The 23,335-nt window shown below is 44.2% G+C and overlaps 1 protein-coding gene across 1 annotated transcript in view; it reads left to right on the top strand.

Moving 5' to 3' along the window:
- Nucleotides 1–23,335, top strand: part of RLF (RLF zinc finger) — a gene marked incomplete at its 5' end in the record, with an annotated part of 51,326 nt that overhangs the window by 21,574 nt on the left and 6,417 nt on the right. Inside the window, one exon of the mRNA XM_074934736.1 lies at nucleotides 14,061–14,202. Coding sequence (XP_074790837.1) covers nucleotides 14,061–14,202 — 142 coding nt within the window. The remainder of the gene's footprint in view (nucleotides 1–14,060; nucleotides 14,203–23,335) is intronic.

Here is a 23,335-nt window from a genome sequence, read left to right as displayed (position 1 = left end):
AAGGTACAGTAGAACCTTCGAGTTACGGACACCTCAGGAATGGAGGTTGTTCGTAACTCTGAACAAAGCACAGTTTGGACACCAGATCCAGCAGCTGACACTCCAGGCTAGGTTTCAGCAGCAGCTGAGCTCCCTCCTCAGCTCCAGCAGACAGCTTCTTTCAAACTTGTCTCCCTCCCGTCAGGGGGGGGTGTGGGTGTGGTGTGGGGGGGTGTAAACAGCACATCCCCCTCGAGGTCGGGGAGGGATGAAAACGGCACGGTCCCCCTCCAGGGGGAGGGAGGTGAAAGCAGCGCAGACCCCAGCATTGCTCCTGCTCTGCTGGCTCCGGCTGCCTTGGGCTGGCAGTCCCAGTGTCTTCACCTCTTATTGTAGCTGTAAGTGGCTGCCCCACGTGTGAGGGTGGGGACGGGGACAGGCAGCCCAGATGTTCCTACCTTTAAGATGTAATACAGGCACAGTACAATATTTCTCTTTTTTTTTTTGGGGGGGGGGGGGGGGGTCTCTGCTTCTGCATGATTGGTTACTTCCGGTTTCATATGGTGTCCAGTTGACTGGTCAGTCCGTAACTTTGGTGTTCGTATCTTTGAAGTTCTACTGTACCTCTTGACGTACAGCGCAATGCTGCCTCCTTTTTTCCCATACCTATCCTTTTCAGAACAAGCTGTATCCCTCAATGCTGGTACTCCAAACATGGGAATTGTCCCACCAAGTCTCTGTAATGCTAACTAAGTCATATTTTTTTTCATATACCATGACTAAGGCTGCGAGTTTGAAGTCACGGATTCCGTGGCTTTCCAGGACCTACGTGACTTCTGCAGCGTCTGGTGCGGCTGGCTCAGTTGGCCCCCGGGCCAGTTGCTTTGGCTGCTGCTGGGGTAGTCTTGCCCCCTTCTTCCCCCCCAGCAGCAGCAGGAGTTTGGGTGTGGGAAGGGGTGAGGGCTCTGGGCAGTGCGTATCTTGGGGGGCGCCCCAGAAGCAACATGTCCCTCCCTCAGCACCTATCTCCGCGCGCTGCCCCAAGTGCCAGCTCCGTGGCTCCCATTGGCCGGGAACTGCGGCCTGTGGGGGCAGTGCCTGCAGGCGGAGGCAGCGTGTGGAACTAGGAGTTGAGGGAGGGACTTGTCACTGCTTCCTAGGAGCCGGGTATAGAGCCTGTCACCCAGTCCTGGGTTGCTCCTCCATGAGCACCTGTGGTGTCCCCCGGGCTACTTCACCCCCCCCCCCCCCCCCCCGAGCTCCTACAGCACTCGGGTAATCACCAAGTGATCCATTCTCTGTCACCCATTCCCAGCTTCTGGTAAACAGGCTAGGGACGCTTCAGAGGATGACTTTGCATCCTTGCCCATCATTGGCATTGATTGATGAACGTATTCTCCATGAACTTATCTTGTCGTCATTACTTGATCTGGATGCGCATTGGCTGGATTTTTGTCACCATCCCCCGTAGGGCCTAGTTTAAAGCTCTCCTTATCAAGTTAGCCAGACAACGGAGCCCATCCCAGTACAGTAATCCTCTTTCCTGGAACATCAGCTCATTGTCAAAGAAGCCAAAAGCCTTCTTGCCAACACCACCTGTGTAGCCACGCATTTACTTGCATTATTCAATGGTCCCTGCACGGGCTTCTTCCTTCAACCGGGAGGATGGACGAGAATGCCACTTGTGCACCAAACTCTTTTATCTTTCTTCCCAGAGCCACATAGTCTGCAATGATCCACTCAAGGTCATTCTTGGCAGACTCTCCATCTGCCTCACAAGACCACCTTTTGAACCTTTGACTACCTCCTCACCGCTCCATTTGTCTGTGAAGATGGCATATCTGATAGCCATCACATCAGTGCAATGCGTAGGAGAAATGGGGGCCCTGATGGCATACCCCCCCACACGCTGCATTTTTTAAGGACAGGGTCATGCTGTGGCCCCACCTCAAATTCTCACCTAAGGTTTCTTCCAAGTTCCATCTCAGATAATCCATTCACTTGCCTGTCTTCCACCCCAAACTGCATCTTCATTGCCAGGACACCCTGGATGTCAGGAGAGCCCTGGCCTTCTATCTAGACAGAAAAAAGCCCATCAGATAGACTGACAAGTTTTTCATCTCACTAGCAATAGGTCAAAAGGGTCAGCAATCTCTAATCAGAGATTTTTCAAGTGGATATCAGGCTGCATTAACTCTTATTACTAGTCTTGCAACATTCAACCACTTTAGATTATGTGCACTCATTCTGCAAGGTCTATTGTCCCTTTACTGCCTTCCTCAAAAACGTGCCAGTTATCGAAATCTCTAAAGCCTATACTTTGGGCATCTATACATATGTTTACTTATCAGTATGCAATGAGTCACGACTCTGCCTCTGATACTGTGTTTGGATTGGCTGTATTTTTCTCCATACTGGAATCAACTCCAAAGCCCCCATCCACCTTAGAGGTCACTGATCTATAATCGCCTAGTGTGGAGTCCCTATAGGGACACCACTCGAAGAAGAAATGGTTACTTACTCTGCAAAGTAACTGTGGTTCTTCAAGATATGTCCCCCTATGGGTGCTCCACTACTTGGAGTCCTTCCCCTTTGCTTCAGAGTTCTCTGCCATGGGGCTTTGCAGTCGAGAAGGTAGGTGGTCCACCTGTGCAATGCCATATGACACTAAACTGGGAGGAGAGATAGATACGCTGGAGGGTAGGGATAGGATGCAGAGGGACCTAGACAAATTAGAGGATTGGGCCAAAAGAAATCTGATGAGGTTCAACAAGGACAAGTGCAGAGTCCTGCACTGAGGATGGAAGAATCCCATGCATCGCTACAGACTAGGGACCGAATGGCTCGGCAGCAGTTCTGCAGAAAAGGACCTAGGGGTGACAGTGGACGAGAAGCTGGATATGAGTCAACAGTGTGCCCTTGTTGCCAAGAAGGCCAATGGCATTTTGTGATGTATAAGTAGGGGCATTGCCAGTAGATCGAGGGATGTGATCGTTCCCCTCTATTTGACATTGGTGAGGCCTCATCTGGAGTACTGTGTCCAGTTTTGGGCCCCACACTACAAGAAGGTTGTGGAAAAATTGGAAAACGTCCAGCGGAGGGCAACAAAAATGATTAGAGGACTGGAACACATGACTTATGAGGAGAGGCTGAGGGAACTGGGATTGTTTAGTCTGTGGAAGAGAAGAATGAGGGGGGATTGGATAGCTGCTTTCAACTACCTGAAAGGGGGTTCCAAAGAGGATGGCTCTAGACTGTTCTCAGTGGTAGCAGATGACAGAACAAGGAGTAATGGTCTCAAGTTGCAGTGGGGGAGGTTTAGGTTGGATATTAGGAAAAACTTTTTCACTTTTTTCACTTTTTTTTAGGAGGGTGGTGAAACACTGGAATGTGTCACCTAGGGAGGTGGTAGAATCTCTTTCCTTAGATATTTTTAAGGTCAGGCTTGACAAAGCCCTGGCTGGGATGATTATTTGGGGATTGGCCCTCCTTTGAGCAGGGGTTTGGACTTGATGACCTCCTGAGGTCCCTTCCAACCCTGATGTTCTATGATATAACAGCTAGGGACGCTAGACTGACTAACATGCATGTGTGGACTGCAAGGACACTGCTATGAGAAATCTCTCATCAAAGGCACAGAGGGAAGTAGTGTACTTAAAGACTTTTATCTCGTGGTTTCTGCTTCAAACCTGTGATATCTGTTTGAGCTATAATATATCTTTTAGAAAGATATCCAGTCTTCTGAGATATAAAAACTTCAAGTGATGGAGAATCCACCACATCCATATGTGAGATTTTCCAATGTTTAATTTACCCTCACTATTTAAAAATGTGCATTTTTTTAAGGATACCTGGAATAATTAGCACCTTTCAGGAGGATAAGATGGTTCCTCTATCAGTTTAATGAGCACCAGATATAAATCCTATAGAGAGACTTGTAAGTCTTTAGTGAAAAAATACTCAACTAGAACATTAACTCTTCAAGACCCTCTTTGTTCTCAAAGACACAGACTTTAGGTGCAGGGATTCTCCAAAATTATTGCCACCCAAATGCAGAATTTCTTCCACTTGTGAGAGTAACATTGTAGAGTGAATGACTTTCTGGACTGCTGTAATATCTCCTGCACTTGAACAAAACTTTTAAATCTTACACAGTTAAAGTCCCACAATCCATGCTATCATAATCTGGGTTGAGATATTGGATCTTGCCATTGTCTTGAGTTAGCAGTTTTGGAGAAAGCAGTAGATGGAGAGAAGATTTGAGCTATATCCAGCAGATCAGTCTGGCTCATGTTGGAGCCACTAAGATGACTCTAGCCCTGTCTTGTCTTCTAGATATGTGGAAATCAGGAGAGTTGTCTGAGGAAGCTTAGAATGTCACCCTGCTCCAATGTATAAGAAAAGTCCTAGAGACAGTCCATTGCCTTGGGTATCGTTTGCCACAAGGTCACCTTTCAAAATATCCAGTTTACCTTGATCTTTTTCAGGGACCATTAATGTGGGTCTGGAGCATGAAAGAGCAACCCTTGCGCAGATAAATAAATAGTCATGGGCTAGATTTGTCCTATATGCAAGTTATGTAACAGAGAGTTTCCTGCAGAGTTTGTCTGAAGTGAGCTCCTCCCTGCTTGTTGATGTAGTACATTGTAGGTTTATTTCTGTGGTGACCTAGACCTAATAATTCATATTTGCAGGAGAAAGGTCTGAAGATCCACTTTTGACAGGTTATTCTAGTATATAATGTAGACTTTGTTGGGGCCGTAAGCATAAGTGACATTAAGGCTGTGAACCAGAGTAGGCCTGGCCTTGGGAAAACAGCAACGCACCATGTATTAGGTGACATTAAGCACATTCTTGAAATGATGGTGTGATGCGTTGAACCCCCCCTTCTGGGTTGCCACCTGATGTACTGGGATTTCACTGAGCCTGCCTGCTCCACTAGCCTGGGCTCCCTCTCCCTGTTTTGCTGAATTAGGCTCTCTGGCGGCAACACGCACGCACGCACACGCTGCAAACAGCTCTCTCTGGGAAGGTTCAGGTAGGAAATTGCCCAACAATCAAGTGCAGCTTCCCTCTGGAAAGTACACCCAAGATATTGTCTTGCACTGTATAGACAGATGTGCACAGCGCAAGCTCATAAAAATTCGCCCTCCCCCTCAATGTGCAGTGAGATTTGCACAACTTCTTTCCCACCCAGTTAAAAATTGCATAAACGGGGTTATGGTATAAACAAGAAATAAGTTTATTAACTATAAAAGGTAAATTTTAAGTGATTATAAGGGATAGCAAACAGAACAAAGCAGATTACTAAGCAGATAAGACAAAACACGCAAACTAAGTTTGATTCACTTAAGAAACAGGTTACAAAATGTAATTTCTCACCCTAAATGTTGACTTGGGCAGGATGCAGAGTTTCTGTAGCTTAGATTTCCAGTTATTTCTCTTTACAGACTAGACTCCTCTGTCTCAGTCTGGACTCAGCCCTTGCCTTTTCCTCAGCTTAGTTCCGTTGTCTCTTCAGGTACTTTTAGCAGTCTCACTTCTTGGGTGGGAAGGCAGTGAAGGGAGAGAAGAGTCCTGATGGCCTTGCCCCCCAGCCTTAAATAGAATTTACATAAGCCAGAAAGCCTTTGTTTCCAGTGGAAAAGTACCAGCAGTATCCAAGATGGTATTTTGCATCAGGTGATATTATCACCTGACCTCTTGTAGTGACAGTGCAGCATCCAGTGAACTTCTCAGGAAGGAGTGAGATTAGCATTTTCAAAGTTCTATTTTTCTCCTTAATGGCTTATCTAGGGTGAATGCTCACTGTCTGGTGGGCGTTCCCCCAAGTACACACACATTTGTAATTGTTACATAGTCAATATTCCTAACTTCAGATACAGAAATGATATATGCATACAAATGGATAATCACATTCAGTAAATTATAACCTTTCCAATAATACCTTACAAGACCCATCTTGCAAAAAATATATCTTAGGTCATATTCATACCATAACAATATTTCTATGAAGAATATGGAGTATCATATCACAGATGGTACTGAAACACCCAGAGTTTTTAAATTACTGTGTAAACTCATTTCTAGAAGGTGGTACAAAGATGCAGACTCCTCATAAAATAAAGAGGAAATAAAATAATGGATGCAGTTGTTTTGTTTGAACTAATAAATACAAGGTACAAAATACTAACGAAAAGCATATGAAGTGTAATACCTAACTTGTTTGCATCAATGTATAAAAGAAAAAGCCATAGGAGGGGCATGTTTGTGCTAGCATTGGGCACAAAATTTGGTGTCCTGATTGAACTGATACCGTTGTCATAGGTATACATGTGTTAGTGTACCTGTAGTTCTTGTGGGGCCACGCGTCTTCGCCAGCGAACCGAAGCTGTGGTCTTTCTTTACGAACATCATCATGGTTGTTGAATCAGAAAGCTGCATTCTCTGCTAGGGCAGCTGACATCAGGTGTGCAGAAGCCACAACACTCACATATAGAATATATAAGCTTCACCTCCGGTATGTTCCACCATCCCTGAATCCTGAGGTCTTGACAGTGAGCTCCCCAACCCAAGTTAGAGGCATCTCAAACTGTTAATGCATCTGGTGATGGAGTTGTAAATAATTCCACTCTTAGAACATTTGGTCATTGCTGCCATCATTTGAAATGACCAGGGTACGTTTGGAGCTACACTTGTTCTCATTTAGCCTGTAGTTTTGAGCCAGGCAGTTATCTAAAGGCCTTATTCTCAAATGTGCAGATAGTTAAGTCATCAGTCCTTGATCTCTGAGACAAAATGTCACTAACTTACTCAAGTTGACCTTCAGGTCCCTATGGCTTGATGCAGTTTCAAATATCCTGTCTCTGGCAGGAAAGCTTTTGTGTGAACAGAGTCCAAAATAGCTAAAAGGAACAAAATCCTTTGGATTTCGCTTCTTCCAGTTAATAAAAAGGCCTGCCTTCTGAAATAAGTTGCAAGTTTTTTCCAAAATGTCCAAAGACTAAGACAAATATTGAATCAGAGAGTTATCTAACTACTGATGGACATAAATTCTTTATCTCATATGAGTGTCATCCACAATTACATACTTGAAGAATTTGGGTGCCGAGCAGAGACTGAAAGCTAGGAACTTGTATTGCTAGTATAATCCGAGATCTTTAATGGAACCACTTGATGCTGACGAGGAAATAGGCATTCTTCAGTTTGACAGCCCCAAACCGGTTCTGTTTGGAAACTGAGAAAATGGTGGAAGATTGGGCAGTTACACAAAATTTGAACTTCTTGATAATCTACAGTTTCTTGAGCTCTGACAGGGCAAAGCCTACAGTCTCTCTTTGGAATGAGGAAGTATCTAGGGTAGAAACCCTTCTCTCACTGCTCTTCTAGATCCTTTTCTGTTGTTCCCACTGTCAACAAGAGTTTCCTTCATCTTCATTACTGTTTTGTGAGAGTGATCCCTGAAAGGTGATGAGTGAAGTTGGTGGAGAGGTAGCATGAAGTGGGGGTGAAATTGAATTGTGTAACTATTCAATGACTGTTTATACCCAAAGAACAAAGTACAGGGAGTCCTCGGACTTGCGACGCCTGACTTGTGTCCGATGCCACATATGACTGCTCTTTTTGCCCCTACGACACTTGTTTCGCCCTTACGATGAAAGCCGGCAGGGAGAACAGCACACATCACATGCTGAGCCTCGGCCAATCACTGATTTCATTGTTCAAGCTTTCTGATTGGCTGAACCCAGGGTTGGGAGCCAATCAAAAACAAGTAGCAAGGTTACCTGGCAACAAGCTACCCTGGCCGTGGAAGCCAATCAGACAAGTGAATACAAGGGACCCCTTCCAGCTCCATTCATTATAATGCAACCACAAAGTTATTTACAAGCGACTCTGTAAAAAGTAAGCCCAATTCTGCATAGTATGTTGCCGGCATTCTGAGCAGCTGAGTTGCTGGCATTCTGCCCATCCTGCCTTTCTGCTCAGCCTGACTTAAGACGCCCAGTTGCTGTTCTTTGTGGTTCTAATTTTTTTTAAATGGCAGAAAAGCATAAATCTGGTGCAGGTGATGTTTCTTCTTCTAAGAAACGCAGAACCATTACTATGGAAACAAAAATGGATGTCACTAAGAGATCTAGAAAACCGGAGACAGCAACTGAAATCAGCAGAGTTTTGGATATCCTCTGAACAATTTTCATGACCATCCTGAAAGACAAGGTCAGAATTCAGGAACATGTCAAGGGCTCGGCTCCTATGCAGTCAACTGTGATAACTAAGCAACGTGTTGGACTCATTGCTCAGGTTGCAAAACTGTTAATTGTTTGGCTGGAGGATCAAAATTAATGCCAAGCTCCTGTGAGTTTAGGCATAATTCAGGAAAAGGCTAGGAGTCTTTATGAAAAGCTAAAGAAACAACACGGGGAGAGTTCTACTCATGAGCCCTTTAATGCAAGCAGCGGCTGGTTTATGCGTTTTAAAGCCAGGGCCAATTTGCACAACATCAGGGTCTCAGGCAAAGCTGCCAGTGCTGATGAGGAGGCAGCTCGTGCTTTTCCTGACACATTGGCTAAAATCATTGAGGAGGGTGGCTATTGTGCTTGTCAAGTTTCAACCCTAATGTTGACAAAACTGGGCTCTTAGGGGGGAAAAAAAAATGCCACCAAGAACCTACATAGGCAAAGAGGAGAAATCCATGACAGGGTTCAAAGCTGCTAAGGAAAGGTTCGCTCTTTTGCTCAGTGCAAATGCTGAAGGTGACTTTAAACTCAAACCCTTGCTTGTTTACCGGTCGGAAAAACCCAGGGCTTTCAAGGGATATTCCAAGGCATTTCTCCCAGTGATATGGAAATCCAATTCTAAGGCATGGGTCAATAACATTTTTGAGAATTGGTTTAATCATCGTTTTTGTGCCAAGTGTCAGGAGCTATTGCAGCAACAACAATCTTGCATTTAAAGTACGGTTAATCCTCGACAGTGCTCCTGGTCATCCAACCACCCTTGACGACATGCATCCTGACGTCAAAGTGGTGTTTCTGCCCCCAAACACCACCTCATTGTTGCACCTCATGGACCAGTGGGTAATTGCATCCTTCAAGGCCTACTGTCTCAGAAGCACAATTGCCCAGGCCATCAGGGCAACTGAGAAGCAAGGTGGACCAACTCTGAAGGAATTCTGGAAGGGCTTCAACATTTACCATGCAATTAAGAACATAGGTGAGGCATGGAATGAGGTGAAACAATCCAATTTGAATGGCGTTTGGAAAAAATTGTGTCCTGACTTTGTGTCTGATTTCCAAGGATTCACGGGCACTGTTGAAGAGGTGACCCAAGTAGTTGTTGAGATAGGCAAAGAACTCAACTTAGATGTTGCACCAGAGGATGTTGATGAGTTGCTGGCATCACATTGTGAGGAATTAACTAATGAGGACCTCATTGAATTGGAAAAGCAGAAGGTGGCAGAGGAAGAAGATGCACCCACTGCTGAGACTCCTGCCTGTAAAGTCTTGACAACAAAAGTGTTGGCTGAGGCATTTCAACATTTGGAAGCTGCCATGTCCCTGTTTGAGGAACACCACCCCAACATTGAACACAGTGCACCTGTGAATAGGGACATATCCAACAAGTATAGCTGCTGCAGAGAAATTTACAAGGAGACGAGACCATCTGTCCAAACTTTCTTGGACACTCTCTTTAAGACAGCAGAGAAGATTCCAGAGAAACCTGCAGCCTAGACTTCAGAGACACCCCCAGCCAAGAGCCCTTCAAAAAGTTCTGGAAAGTCAAAGCATATGTGATTTTTTTATATGTTTATTTGAATGCTGTTTACCAAATAAATAGATTAGTCATCTGTAATTCATTTAATACAAAAACCTGGGTTATTTTGAAAATAGTGTATCAAGCCTTGGTTCAGGAACCAATCCCCTCTTCATATCATTGATTCCTATGGGAAAAGTGGTTTAGACTTACAATGCAGTTCTGAGGAACGAATTGTGTCATAAGTCCAAGGACTCCCTGTAACTCCACAAGGTATTGAGAGAAACTGCCCCCAACAGAAGGTGAGGAAGTAAAGGAGAACATAACTGGTTCTAGGTGCTTAGATGCACCATCACATTTTTAGCTTGACCAAAATATTGAATTTAGTGGACAGGCAGAATGTTGGGCAGGAGGCATAGCTGAGGGGCAAATTTGAATAAGAATAGTAGGACAACAAGTATTTCTGCTGGAATCTGAAATGAAGTCAACATTTCTTATTTTGAGGTGATTTTAACAGTCCCAAAACAACAAGCTCCTTATTTAGTGCCTTTTAGTTTCTCCAGCATATTGTCAGTCTGAGGTGAACAGACCCATCCCATTAAAAGTAAATTCTTCTGCATAAACCTGTGAATCCACACATTATCCCTAATTAGCAAAGCCAACAGTAGTGTTGGAGTTATGTGCCTGAGCCACTGACCTTTCAAAAGCTGCTTTGAGTACATGCGTCACCACACACATACACACACAATAATAAATAAATAAGTAGTCTTCTTCTCCTAATGGAGATACTGAAGTAATGGCTGGTATTTTTTCCCAGAGGTTGTAGTGATTACGTGCCATTTTAGCTTGATAATTGGCTGTCCAGATACCTAATGTGTCCCCAAAATGATCTTCTGGCTAACTGTGTCCAGATTCTTCCCTTTATCAGAAAGTACAGAATGCAAGGACTACTTGGCGGCACAGTCGAGTTTCTGAATAGGGTGGTGAAAAAATACCCTAAAATATTGAAGTGCTTACTACAGCCTATCTTTCTTGGAGATACAGCTCCACCCCGATATAACACGACCTGATATAACGCGGGTTCACATACAACGCGGTAAAGCTCTGACAACTGCTCTGAGCAGCGTGTTAAGGGGGCCGGGCCGGGGCCAAGGGGTTGGATAAGGGGCAGTGTGTCTCGGGGGCTGTCAGGGGCTCCTCCCCACCCCCAGGATCTGGGAGGCAGGAGCTGTGGGAGGGCACTTTTGGGGGCCCCGCAGTCCCAGAGTGGCCCGGGGGATTAGTGGGGGGCTGGGAGCAGCCTGCTCCGCTTCCCCGGCCCCAGCAGTGTTGCTCAGGGGAGGGGGCTTGGGGGAATGGATCCCCCCGCACTCGCCAGCAGCAGCGGAAGTGGAGCAGCCCGGCCCCAGCTCGCTCCACTCCACCAGCTCCAAGCCGCAGCGCTCTGCTTCCCGCCGCAGGTGAGTAGGGGGGGTGTCCTTTCCCCAACCTCCCTGCACTCACCAGCAGCGGGAAGTGGAACGCCGCAGCTGGGAGGTGGCGGAGTGGAGCGGGCTGGGGCTGTGTTGCTCCGCTTCCCGCTGCTACCGGTGAGCACCTGTCGGGGGCGGGGGGTGTGGATAGGGGTCGGAGCAGTCAGGGGACAGGGAGCAGGGGGGTTGGGTAGGGGGTGAGGTCCTGGGGGTGATTAGGGATGGGTGTCTCTGAAGGGGGCGGTCAGGGAACAAGGAACGGGGGGGCCAAAGCAAGTTGAATATAACGCGGTCTCACCTATAATGCGGTGAGATTTTTTGTCTCTGGAGGACCACATTATATCGGGGTAGAGGTGTAGAAGGTATGGAATTAGGCATTGTCTCTAGCAAGCTCTAGGACACCCTCGTTCACTGTCAGGATGACTTTGCCACTCTCTTGATCTGAAGCTATTTAAAAAAAAAAAAGAGAGTGTGCATGAGGTAATATCTTTTTATTGGACTGACTTTTGGTGCGAGAAACACACTTTTGAGCTCTGTGTAAGCTTGAAACAATGTCTCTGTCGTCAGCAGATGCTGGTCCAATAAAATATAAAAGATCTTACCCACCTTGTCTCTCTAATATCCTGGGACCAACATGGGTACAACGCTACCTATCCCAAAAAAAACAACAACAAAAAGTGGTGTTCTCTAATATTGACATAGCTTCCAGGTTCAGAGCTCCAGCCATCTTGCTAAGAAATTGCTCAAACTGCTTGAGATTAACTGTTGCAGATGTGGAAGAAAAATGCACCCGTTCTCTCTTCTGAGGAGCTTCATCCTAAGCTGATTATCTGTATGACCAAAAGCACCCTCCTTATCTGGTGCCACATCAACATTCCATGGCAGCTAGTCTTTACTATTACCCAGTGATGCAGGTGGATTTGGTAGCTCCATAAGGATTAGAGAAACTGTAAAAAGAGGAGATGCAGGTCTGGGAGAGTCTGACGGGCAAGAAAATAGCAGGCTTGGCCTTCCTGCATTTACAATTTGAAGGCTCTCTAGGGCATTAGAGATCCATCATCCAAGGGGATGTCAGCCCAATGACATTAGTGCATGTTGTAATCTCCCACAACAAACCTGAGAGAGATTGTAGAGGAAGCAGATCCCATGGAAATGAGAGAATTCCTGTTCCATAAGCCACCTCGTATGGTGGCAGGCCAACTGTACATAACTAAGACCCAGAAGAAGAATCCTCCTTGTCTGGATCCGGGAAGGATCTGAATGGAGCTGATTTGAAACCAGACGGCACTGGTACAGGGAATGGTCTTAGCCTCAAAGCTGACGTCTGGGGATATCCAGTGGCACAAAAATGTGCTGACTGGGCCCGTAGCGCTGGTGAATCTGGATCAGCAACATAGCTTCCTGTGTCCCTGAATGTGTGCTGCCGCTGCTTTCTGGGAATAAACACATTCAGTGCTGGGGGAATTCGAAACATGCTCTTAGCTTTATGCTTCAGGTCAGGGAAAAGAGGAGGCCTCCTGGTGTCTGAAGGAGGCTTGGCATCAGAGGCTGGGGAGGGATCAAATGAATCAACCACTTCCAAGACGCCAACATAGCAAAGATTCTTTAAGGTCCTTTCACTGCTGGAGGAAGCATGAGGCTGTTTTCCAGCACTGATGGTCCATCAACACTGAAGAACTCTCCTCTGACAGGCCCCTTGCTGTGGATGTGGTGGTGAGCATTGACTTTGGCACAGGTTTCTTTAGTTTAGCCCTCTGAAGCGGGCTTCAGAATTGAAACAGGTCTTTCCTGGCCCTGCCCGGATCCAGGATACCTAATGTCAGCTGGAGCGAAGAATATAGGCCTGAATACACAAAAGGTGTTAGGTGCCTACATCCTGGTGTTGGCATCACTGCAGTTCCCAACCAACTAAACACTGTAGGCTCCTAAATTCACTAGGTGCCTAAAGTTTTGCAGTAAAAGTTCTTTAGGCACCTGTGTTTCTGCCTCTGGGCAAGTGCTCTACTGCCTCCCTCTAGGCATCCAAATACTTATCTTCTGCCTAAGTCCCAGAGCGATTCAGAAACCAGGGTGGCTGAGCACCTTAGTTGCATGTGGGGCTTGATCCAGTAGGTGTTCTCAAAGGTCAGGTACAGGATTGGGCCCTCAGGTGAGTTCACACAAACGGGGTGGAGGAGGAGGACCTTCCTCATAACTTTTAACTTGGGGCTTACCTAGGATGTGGGAGACCCCCAATTCAAGTCCCTTCTCCACCTGAGGGGGAGAAGGAATTTGAATGAAGATCTGCCACTTCTCACATGAGTGCCCTAACCGCTGGGATATAGATATTCTGATGTGAGGCTCCCTCTCTTTCTCCAGTTGAAGCTGTTCTACTTTACATAAATAATTAGTCATCAGAGCAGGGGGATTGGATCCTGGGTCTCCCACGTCCTCTAACCACTAGGCTACAGAGTCATTCTCATGCTTGTGCATGCTTTCTGAGTCATTTGGGCTAGAGAGAGTACACGCACATGAGAGTAACTCTGTAGCCTAATAATTGGAGCATGCATCTGGGAAGGTGCTTTGGGAGAGCAAACTATCTTTAAAGAACCCACTGTCTTTCATGCTTGAAGAGAGAATAGCAAACTGGTAGGTTTTGTTCTGATTTCTGTTTAATAAAAGTAACCTTAACAGTACTAACCTTATGTTAGCTGCCTAAGAGGTAGGGGCCTGATTAATATCAGGCAATATGGATTTTTCCCCAGTAGTTAATATTGTGTTAACCCTTAAAGCTACATTGTGGAGATTTTAGACAAATCTCACACAGTTTCCTCACCTTGCATTATGTTTACAATCTGCTTTGAACTCTTTTCACAGGGAGCTGACTCTATTCTGGAGCAAGTTGCAAAGAAGAATTGATCCTTCTTTAGATTCTTTTTTGGAGAGATGTCGGCAGTTTGGCATAATAGCTAAAACGCTACAACACTTATTCTTCCTTATTAGAGTCATACAATCTGAAGTAAGTAATTTATGTTGCAGTCTGCTGCTGTTAATTTCATTTTATTATTGAGTCCATGTACAAATTGCACCATAGAACGTGACTTAATTTGTTGCTTTGCTATAACAATAATATTTGACAGGTTTCAGAGTAGCAGCCGTGTTAGTCTGTATCCTCAAAAAGAAAAGGAGGACTTGTGGCACCTTAGAGACTAACAAATTGAATAACTGAAGATTTTTAAAAAACATAATTCCAACAGAAGTCATAAACATACTTTATAATTATTACATACATTTGTAATGCACCTATCAGTGTAGTACCTGGGCACATTTCTCATAGATTGCTCAACTAACGTTTCCTCAAACAAGAGCAAATACACCACAGTGCCATACTCACTAATCTTAAAATGCAGCTCTGCTTTGAAGTATAGTTGTAATAATATAATTTTTAAAATGAGCATTGTTCCCTTTTTTCCCAAAAGCTTAATGGCGTGGGCCCAAGATGTATACTATATACTGATGTTCAAAATGTGCAATAAGGAGCTGGAAAAGGTGGTAAACAATGAGGTGGTAAAATTTGCAGATGAGTCATTTAGGTTAGTCAAGATTAAAGAAGACTGAGGAATTTCAGACAGGATTTGAGTTAAAGCCAGGCAGCATGATGGCAGATGGATTTCACTGCTGATAAATGCAAGGTAATGCATTTGAGCTATGTACTTTGCTGGGTTCTAAATTAATTGTAAATCCCCCCGCCTCCACTATAACTGTAAAAAGTAATAGAAGGATGCTAAAGATGGGCAACAAAAAATTATTATAGGCCCGGGAAGATTTCTGCATGAGGGGAGATGGAAGACTGGAATTGTGTAGTTTAAAGGTGACAAATATGGTGGGACACTATTAATAGGCAAAGCAATAGTTATGCCTATAGTTAAGGTATCTTAATATTTTCTATTATAATCCTTTGTTTCCAAATGCTTATAACTTTTGACATATTTCAGCTGTTTGGACTGAAATTTTCCATGCTTGTTCTTTGCCTCAGACTGGATCTTTTGTGGGGGAAGGAATTAGCAAAGAATAAGTTAAACACTTTTGAGGACAAGCGTACAAAAAATAGGCTGATTGCTAATGGCAACGTTTTCTGACCATTTTTTGAATTGCTCTAACATCTTTGTATATTGGAGAAAACTGAAATTAGGTCTGAGGGTTGTCCTGAGGTTAGAGATGTGCCATCCAGTTTTCATTGATTTAGATGCTGAAAAGCAATCATTTGCACATGCAAAGTAGAACTTGATACATGTATCTTAATTTTCTGAATGTTCCAACTCACTGTGCATACCAGATTCCACTGAGTTTCCTGCATCATGTGGATATCTAGCACAGAACTAGAACTCAAAATGGGACACAGAAAACTGCTGCTGCTACTGGTGCTTTTTCTCATTGAGATATCCTGTGGCCTGAGTGTGCTCTTGCCTGGGAGCCAGGAGACCATAAATTGTAGCCTTATCTCTTCTTCTGACTAAGGTAAATTCTGTGCACATCACAACCTATTGAGTAGGCCTAAGAGGAGGAAGGGAAGTGTCATTCCCCTCATTTTACATATGAGGGAAAAGTGACAATCTGAAGGGTTGCACAAGATACCTTCTGACAGAGCTAAGAATAAAACCGAGGTCTCTGATATGGTACACCCAAGCTTCATCTACTTAACCGCAACACTTCTCTGAATGAATATGCTATGGCTTGTCTCTAATGGCCACCTTTGAGATCCACAGTTGTATAAGTACTATGTAAATGGAATACATCATTAACAAACAAAGTGCACCCAGGAGTCCTCTCTCTGTTCTCTGTCCTAACTGCTAGACCACATTCCTTTCCTGGAATAGGAATGCCAATTCCTGTAGCTGTCTAGAAAACACTTGTACAATCCACAGGAAACAGCTGGTGCAGGTAGAGGATAACAGCCTGCTAAACACTAGTAACTAATAGTTACTCTTTCATTTTACGTGGTAGAGGCTTGACGTTAATGTGGAGGCTCTAGGTTCAAATCATGGTAAAGTATGTTGTTGGTTGGTTGTTCGTTTAAATAAAACTAGGACATTCCATACAAAAAGACATAATAAAGGTTGCAAAGGGAAGCACTCAGAAGTTAAGAAATGCCACAGTTAGGGGCCTGTGTATAGCCTGTACAACCTTCATTCTGCTCACTTATCTGTCTATGCATTATATTAGTCTTTAATTACACGGTCACATACTATTTTTTTTACACTGAACCCTGCCTTATTCAGTGCACAGGATGGACTATACTCAGGGAATGAGACAGGGATGTATAGTGTTGAGATTGTTGTCTCAAGGACCCCACCTCATTAACTTCATATGGTGTGTAATGAAAAAGGCAGTGGATTGCAAGAGGAAAATGGATGGTCTCATGGTTAAGGTACTGGTCTGGGACATAAGGGTACTGTATTCTATTCTTGGAATCACCACAGACTTCCTTTGTTTTACTAAGCAAGTAACTTACACAAGAATTTTCAGATGTGACTGCTAATAGCGTATGCCTCATTTTCTTGGTGCCCAGCTTGAGATACCCGAGAGCCTGATTTTCAGAATGGATGAACATTCAGAGCTCCTACTGAAGACAGTGGGAGCTGGAGGTACTCGACACCTCAGAATAAGGGTAGGTGTCTCAAGTTGAGCACCCAAAATTCATGGACCATTCCATAAATTTTGGTCTCTGTCTCTCTTATTGAGTTCCTCAGCTGTAAAATGGGACTAATATTTCTGTATCTGAAGCCTTATCTGCCTGGAAAAGTTTTACCAGATATAATGATATAGCCACCTTTGTAGACACTCTTATTTCAGTATAAGAGAGGCTTTAAAAAAAAATTAAATTAGTTTATATCGCTTGGGAAGTGGTTTAAACTAAGCTGAAAAAAGCCACTCCATATTAGGATAGGAGTGGCCATGCGAGGGTTGATACTGGTATAACAGTGTGCCCTTGTTGCCAAGAAGGCCAATGGCATTTTGGGGTGTATAAGTAGGGGCATTGCCAGCAGATCGAGGGACGTGATCATTCCCCTCTATTCGACACTGGTGAGGCCTCATCTGGAGTACTGTGTCCAGTTTTGGGCCCCACACTACAAGAAGGATGTGGAGAAATTGGAGAGAGTCCAGCGAAGGGCAACAAAAATGATTAGGGGTCTGGAACACATGACTTATGAGGAGAGGCTGAGGGAACTGGGATTGTTTAATCTACGGAAGAGAAGAATGAGGGGGGATTTGATAGCTGCTTTTAACTACCTGAAAGGGGGTTCCAAAGAGGATGGCTCTAGACTGTTCTCAGTGGTAGCAGATGACAGGACAAGGAGTAATGGTCTCAAGTTGCAGTGGGGGAGATTTAGGTTGGATATTAGGAAAAACTTTTTCACTAGGAGGGTGGTGAAACACTGGAATGCGTTACCTAGGGAGGTGGTGGAATCCCCTTGCTTAGAAGTTTTTAAGGTCAGGCTTGACAAAGCCCTGGCTGGGATGATTTAGTTGGGATTGGTCCTGCTCTGGGCAGGGGGTTGGACTAGATGGCCTCCAGAGGACCCTTTCAACTCTGTTATTCTATGAACTATAGCAGTTTTTAAATTCACACCTTAGTTTATAGCAAAACCTTTCCAGTGCAGTCAAGGGTTAGCAGGTGTGTTGTGAAAGTAAATTAACGTTTGTGGAGGCTCAGATACTACAGAGGGTAAGTGCAGTGCAGAAAAGTCCATGAAGAAATCTAAAAATTCCTTTTTCAGTGCAGGATTTGAATAGGCAGCAAATAAGGCCACAGGTTGGTTTATGTGTTTGAAAAGAAATATTGAACAGCTGCCTCATTCACTGAGCATTATAGGGTCCTCATGGGGGAAAAAAAATAGAATATGATCCTGTAGTTAGACACAAATGGGGGAGAATGAATGTCACACAAGCAGTCTTCATCTGGGTATTTCCCAACTTTTGAGTTCTTGACTTTGCAAACTTTAATAATCTTTTAATAAGCTTTTGTAGGAAATAGTATAGAGATCAAGTATGACACAAGAATAATTTAAATATTTTAGCATACATATATATGTGTGTATATATGTACAAGTGTGTTTGTATGTGCTTAGAATTAGCGAGACATGGTGGGTGAGGTAATATCTTTTATTTAACCAACTTCTGTTGGTGAGAGACATGCTTTCAAGCTTCTTCCAGACTCTCTGTAAGCTAAAAAGCTTGTCTCTCTCACCAACAGAAGTTGGTCCAATAAAATATATTTACCTCACCCACCATGTCTCGCTAATATTCTGGGACCAGCATGGCTACAACAATACTGCGATACAACAATAGAATTAAATCACATCATTAACATGATCAGTTACTTGTTATCAGTGTTTCGTTCTAATACATCTTAATTAGATATTTATTTAGTTACCGTATTTACAATAAGTGCAGTTAAGTACTTTGTACCTAGAAACACATTCTTATGTCAGTTTATCGAAACATTGTTTTCCATTTTTGTCTTTGTTGACCTGGAAATATACCAGATTTTAAAATCTGCATACAGATAAATTGTTTACACATTCTCACTACATTTTTAACAATATTTTAAAGTACATTAATTGCTCAGAAGATATTGATTTGCTAACATTTGTGGGTGTCACAGCAAAAATAGAAAATATTTGCACTTCATATTACATAAAGGACAGACAAACATCAGCCACAGTCATAAAAAAAAATACTGTTTTACGACTGTTTGCCACATGTTCATCTGAGCAACGACTGTGATTACTAGCATAATTATTATTTGCAAAGGGGAATGGGCCAGTGAAGATGCAGATACTTGGAATTTTTGGCTACAACTTTATTCAAAAGCTACAACTTTATTCAAAAGTACAATTAGGATCGGTAATTCCAACAAAATAACAGGTTTCAGAGTAGCAGCCGTGTTAGTCTGTATTCGCAAAAAGAAAAGGAGTACTTGTGGCACCTTAGAGACTAAAAAAATAACCTCGGACACCACCTGTTCCGACAACAGCTAAGAGGGAAGATGGCCTGTGAGGGGCTGTTCCAGACCCTCTTTCCTATTGGCTTACATCCAAACCCTCTCAAAAATTCCAGGACATAACCAGCCCATTTAATCACACCTGATGTGAGCCTTCATTCTAAGGCCAAAATCCTTAGTATGCCGCTACCCAGGAATTACCACCAACCCTCATAAAAGTGCTTGGGAATCCCTGCAAATCAAAGTCTGCCCCTTTGATGGGAGAGGGAGGTCGATGCCTTATTTACAAGAAGGGTGCTTATTTCTTACCTACAAACCCTTTGCCCTATGAACTGTGCCACACCTAGTCACCCTTAAAGAAGGCAAGGGAAATGCTACATCCCAGCTATGAGGATCTACCACCCCAGATGCTGCTCTTTGTATTTAACTGGCCTACCACACCAGGAAACTATTTCCTACATCTGCACCTACAACTAAATATACATGTTTGCATTCATTTTTCTGTTACCCTTAATTAAACAAAGCACTAGGTAACCTGCAACCAAACACATTTTTAATAAATCTTGGAATACTGAGGAAATTCCAGAAGACTGGAGGAGTGCTAATGTTGTGCCAGTATTCAAGAAGGGCAAGTGGGATGACCTGTGTAACTATAGTCCAGTTAACCTGCTATAAGTCCTGGATAAAATAATGGAAAAGGCTGATATGGGATTCAGTTAATAAAGAATTAAAAAATAGGATAATAATACCAGTCAACACGGTTTTATGTCGGAAGAGGGGAGCGAATCTTGTCAAAGCTGATTTCATTCTTTGGGGAGATTACTAGTTTGGTTGATAAAGGTAACTGCATATGTGTAATATATTTAGACTTTGGTAAGGCATTTGAGTTAGTACTGCAGAATATTCTGATTAAAAAATTAGCACTGTACACTATCAGTAAAGCACACATTATTTGAATTATGAACTGGCTGACATCTCAAAGTAGTCAGTGGAGTGTTTTATAGTTGGGTTTTGAAGGGATCAGTAGTAGGCACAATGCTATTCAACAATTTCACTGATGAACTGGAAGTAAATATGAAATCACTTTGACAGTTTGGTGTAATGGTAAATAATGATGACTAGAACTGAGCAGTCACACAGAGTCATCTGGATCACTTGGTAAACTGGACCTAGTCAAGCGAGTTTTAACACATCCAAATGCAAAGTTACGCATCTAGTAACAAGGAACGAAGGTCATACCTACAGAGTAGGGGAATGTATCCTGGAAAGCAGTGACAATGAAAAGGATTTAGGGGGTCAAAATAGACAAGGCATTCATCAAGAGCGCCTGTTGTCAGTCAGTGGAAAAAAGGGCTAATATGGCCCTTAGATATATAAATGAGAGTAGGAGTTAGGGCCATTATTTTATTTCTGTATCCAGCATTGGTGAGACCCCCGTTTTAAAAAGGATGTTGAAGACTTGGAGAGGTTGCAGACAAAAACTATTCAAGGGCTGAAGAAAATGCCTTACAGTATGAGACTTAAAGAGCTCAGTCTGTTCAGTTTATCAAAAAGGAGATTGAGATGACTACAGTGTACAAGTATTGTAATGGTAGAAAACACCAGCTACTAAAGGGCTCTTTAATCACCAAATTAACAGCCACAGAGTTCAAGGCCAGCAGGAACCATTAGATCATTTCATCTGACCTCCAGCATGTTATAGCCCATTACATTTTACTCAGTTACTCTTTTAATCTAATGTTGAATAGAGGGGAACGATCACGTCCCTCGATCTGCTCGCAATGCCCCTACTTATACACCCCAAAATGCCATTGGCCTTCTTGGCAACAGGGGCACACTGTTGACTCATATCCAGCTTCTCGTCCATTGTAACCCCTAGGGTCCTTTTCTGCAGAATTGCGGCCTACTCATTCGGTCCCTAGTCTGTAGCGGTGCGTGGGATTCTTCCGTCCTAAGTGCAGGACACTGCACTTGTCCTTGTTGAACCGCATCAGATTTCTTTTGGCCCAATCCTCTAATTTGTCTAGGTCCCTCAGTATCCAATCCCTACCCTCCAGCGTATCTACCTCTCCTCCCAGTTTAGTGTCATCTGCAAACTTGCTGAGGGTGCAATCCACACCATCCTCCAGATCATTAATGAAGATATTGAACAAAACCGGACCGAGGACCAACCCTTGGGGTACTCCACTTGATACCAGCTGCCAACTAGACATGGAGCCATTGATCACTACCCGTTGAGCCCGACAATTTAGCCAGCTTTTTATCCACCTTATAGTCCATTCATCCAGCCCATACTTCTTTAACTTGCTGGCAAGAATACTGTGGGAGACCGTGTCAAAAGCTTTGCTAAAGTCAAGGAACAACACGTCCACTGCTTTCCCCTCATCCACAGAGCCAGTTATCTCGTCATAGAGGCAATTAGATTAGTCAGGCATGACTTGCCCTCGGTGAACCCGTGCTGACTGTTCCTGATCACTTTCCTCTCCTCTAAGAGCTTCAGAATTGATTCCTTGAGGACCTGCTCCATGATTTTTCCAGAGACTGAGGTGAGGCTGACTGGCCTGTAGTTCCCAGGATCCTCCTCCTTTCCTTTTTTAAAGATGGGCACTACATTAGCCTTTTTCCAGTTGTCTGGGACGTCCCCCGATCGCCATGAGTTTTCAAAGATAATGGCCAATGGCTCTGCAATCACATCCGCCAACTCCTTTAACACTCTCGGATGCAACGCATCTGGCCCCATGGACTTGTGCTTGTCCAGCTTTTCTAAATAGTCCCGAACCACTTCTTTCCAGCATCTTATGGACGAGCTCCTACAGCCCCAGAGCAGTTATGCAGCGGCATACCTGGATGATGTGATTATTCACACCCCCGACTGGGAAACCCGCTTAGGAAAGGTGGAAGTGGTTCTGGACATGCTAGGACAGGCTGGCCTCACAGCAAACCCAGCCAAGTGTGCTATAGGGCTAGCCGAGGCTAAATACCTTGGCTACATTGTAGGAAGGAGCATGGTCAAGCCCCAACTAAACAAACTAGAGGCTATCCAAAATTGGCCCCGGCTGAATTGGAAAAAGGAAGTCTGGGCATTTGTGGGTGTGGTGGGGTACTACCGACGATTTATTCCCCATTTTGCTACCAGAGCGAGTCCCCTGACAGACCTGATAAAAGCCCGGGGTCCAGACATGGTGAAGTGGACAGATGCCGCAGAGAAAGCATTCATGGATCTACAGACAGCCCTCTGCAGTAACCCCGTGCTTAAAGCCCCAGACTTCAACAAAGAATTCATTTTACAAACAGATGCATCTGAAGTAGGATTGGGAGTTGTTCTATCGCAGATGGTCGGAGATGAAGAACACCCAATCCTCTACCTCAGCAGGAAACTCCTCCTGAGAGAGCAGAAGTATGCCGTGGTTGAAAGAGAGTGCCTAGCTGTGAAATGGGCCATGGAAACACTACGTTATTATCTTCTGGGACGACGGTTTACCCTTGTGACCGACCATGCACCCCTCCAGTGGATGCAGCGAAATAAAGAGAAGAACGCAAGGGTGACCAGATGGTTCCTGTCCCTACAACCTTTCCAATTCACCATACGACACCGGGCTAGAAGCCACCATGGCAATGCAGATGGCTTGTCACGAGTACACTGCCTGACGTCCCAAGTTGCCCAACCCCGTAGTGTTGAGCAGAGGGGGGGATATGTGACAGGGTCAGGCCAGATGGCTATAGGAGAGTAATAGAAGGCAGATATATTAGCCCCAGGCTAAGTAGGTCCTTTTTCCCTGGGTAAGGTAACAGGGAAGGTTCCAGAATAATCAGGAACCTTCTGGAGACAATTAAGACAGGCTGATTAGAACACCTGCAGCCAATCAAGAAGCTGCTAGAATCAATTAAGGCAGGCTAATCAGGGCACCTGGGTTTTAAAAAGGAGCTCACTTCAGTTTGTGGTGTGCGTGTGAGGAGCTGGGAGCAAGAGGCACTAGGAGCTGAGAGTGAGAATGCAGACTGTTAGAGGATTGAGGTGTACAAGCATTATCAGACACTAGGAGGAAGGTCCTATGGTGAGGATAAAGAAGGTGTTGGGAGGAGGCCATGGGGAAGTAGTCCAGGGAGTTGTAGCTGTCACACAGTTGTTCCAGGAGGCACTCTAGAC

This window comes from Natator depressus, chromosome 19 (assembly GCF_965152275.1).
Source record: "Natator depressus isolate rNatDep1 chromosome 19, rNatDep2.hap1, whole genome shotgun sequence".
Classification (NCBI taxonomy): Eukaryota; Metazoa; Chordata; order Testudines; family Cheloniidae; genus Natator; species Natator depressus.
Note: the sequence above shows the minus strand (reverse complement) of the source record. Positions and strands in the feature narration are given on the sequence as shown.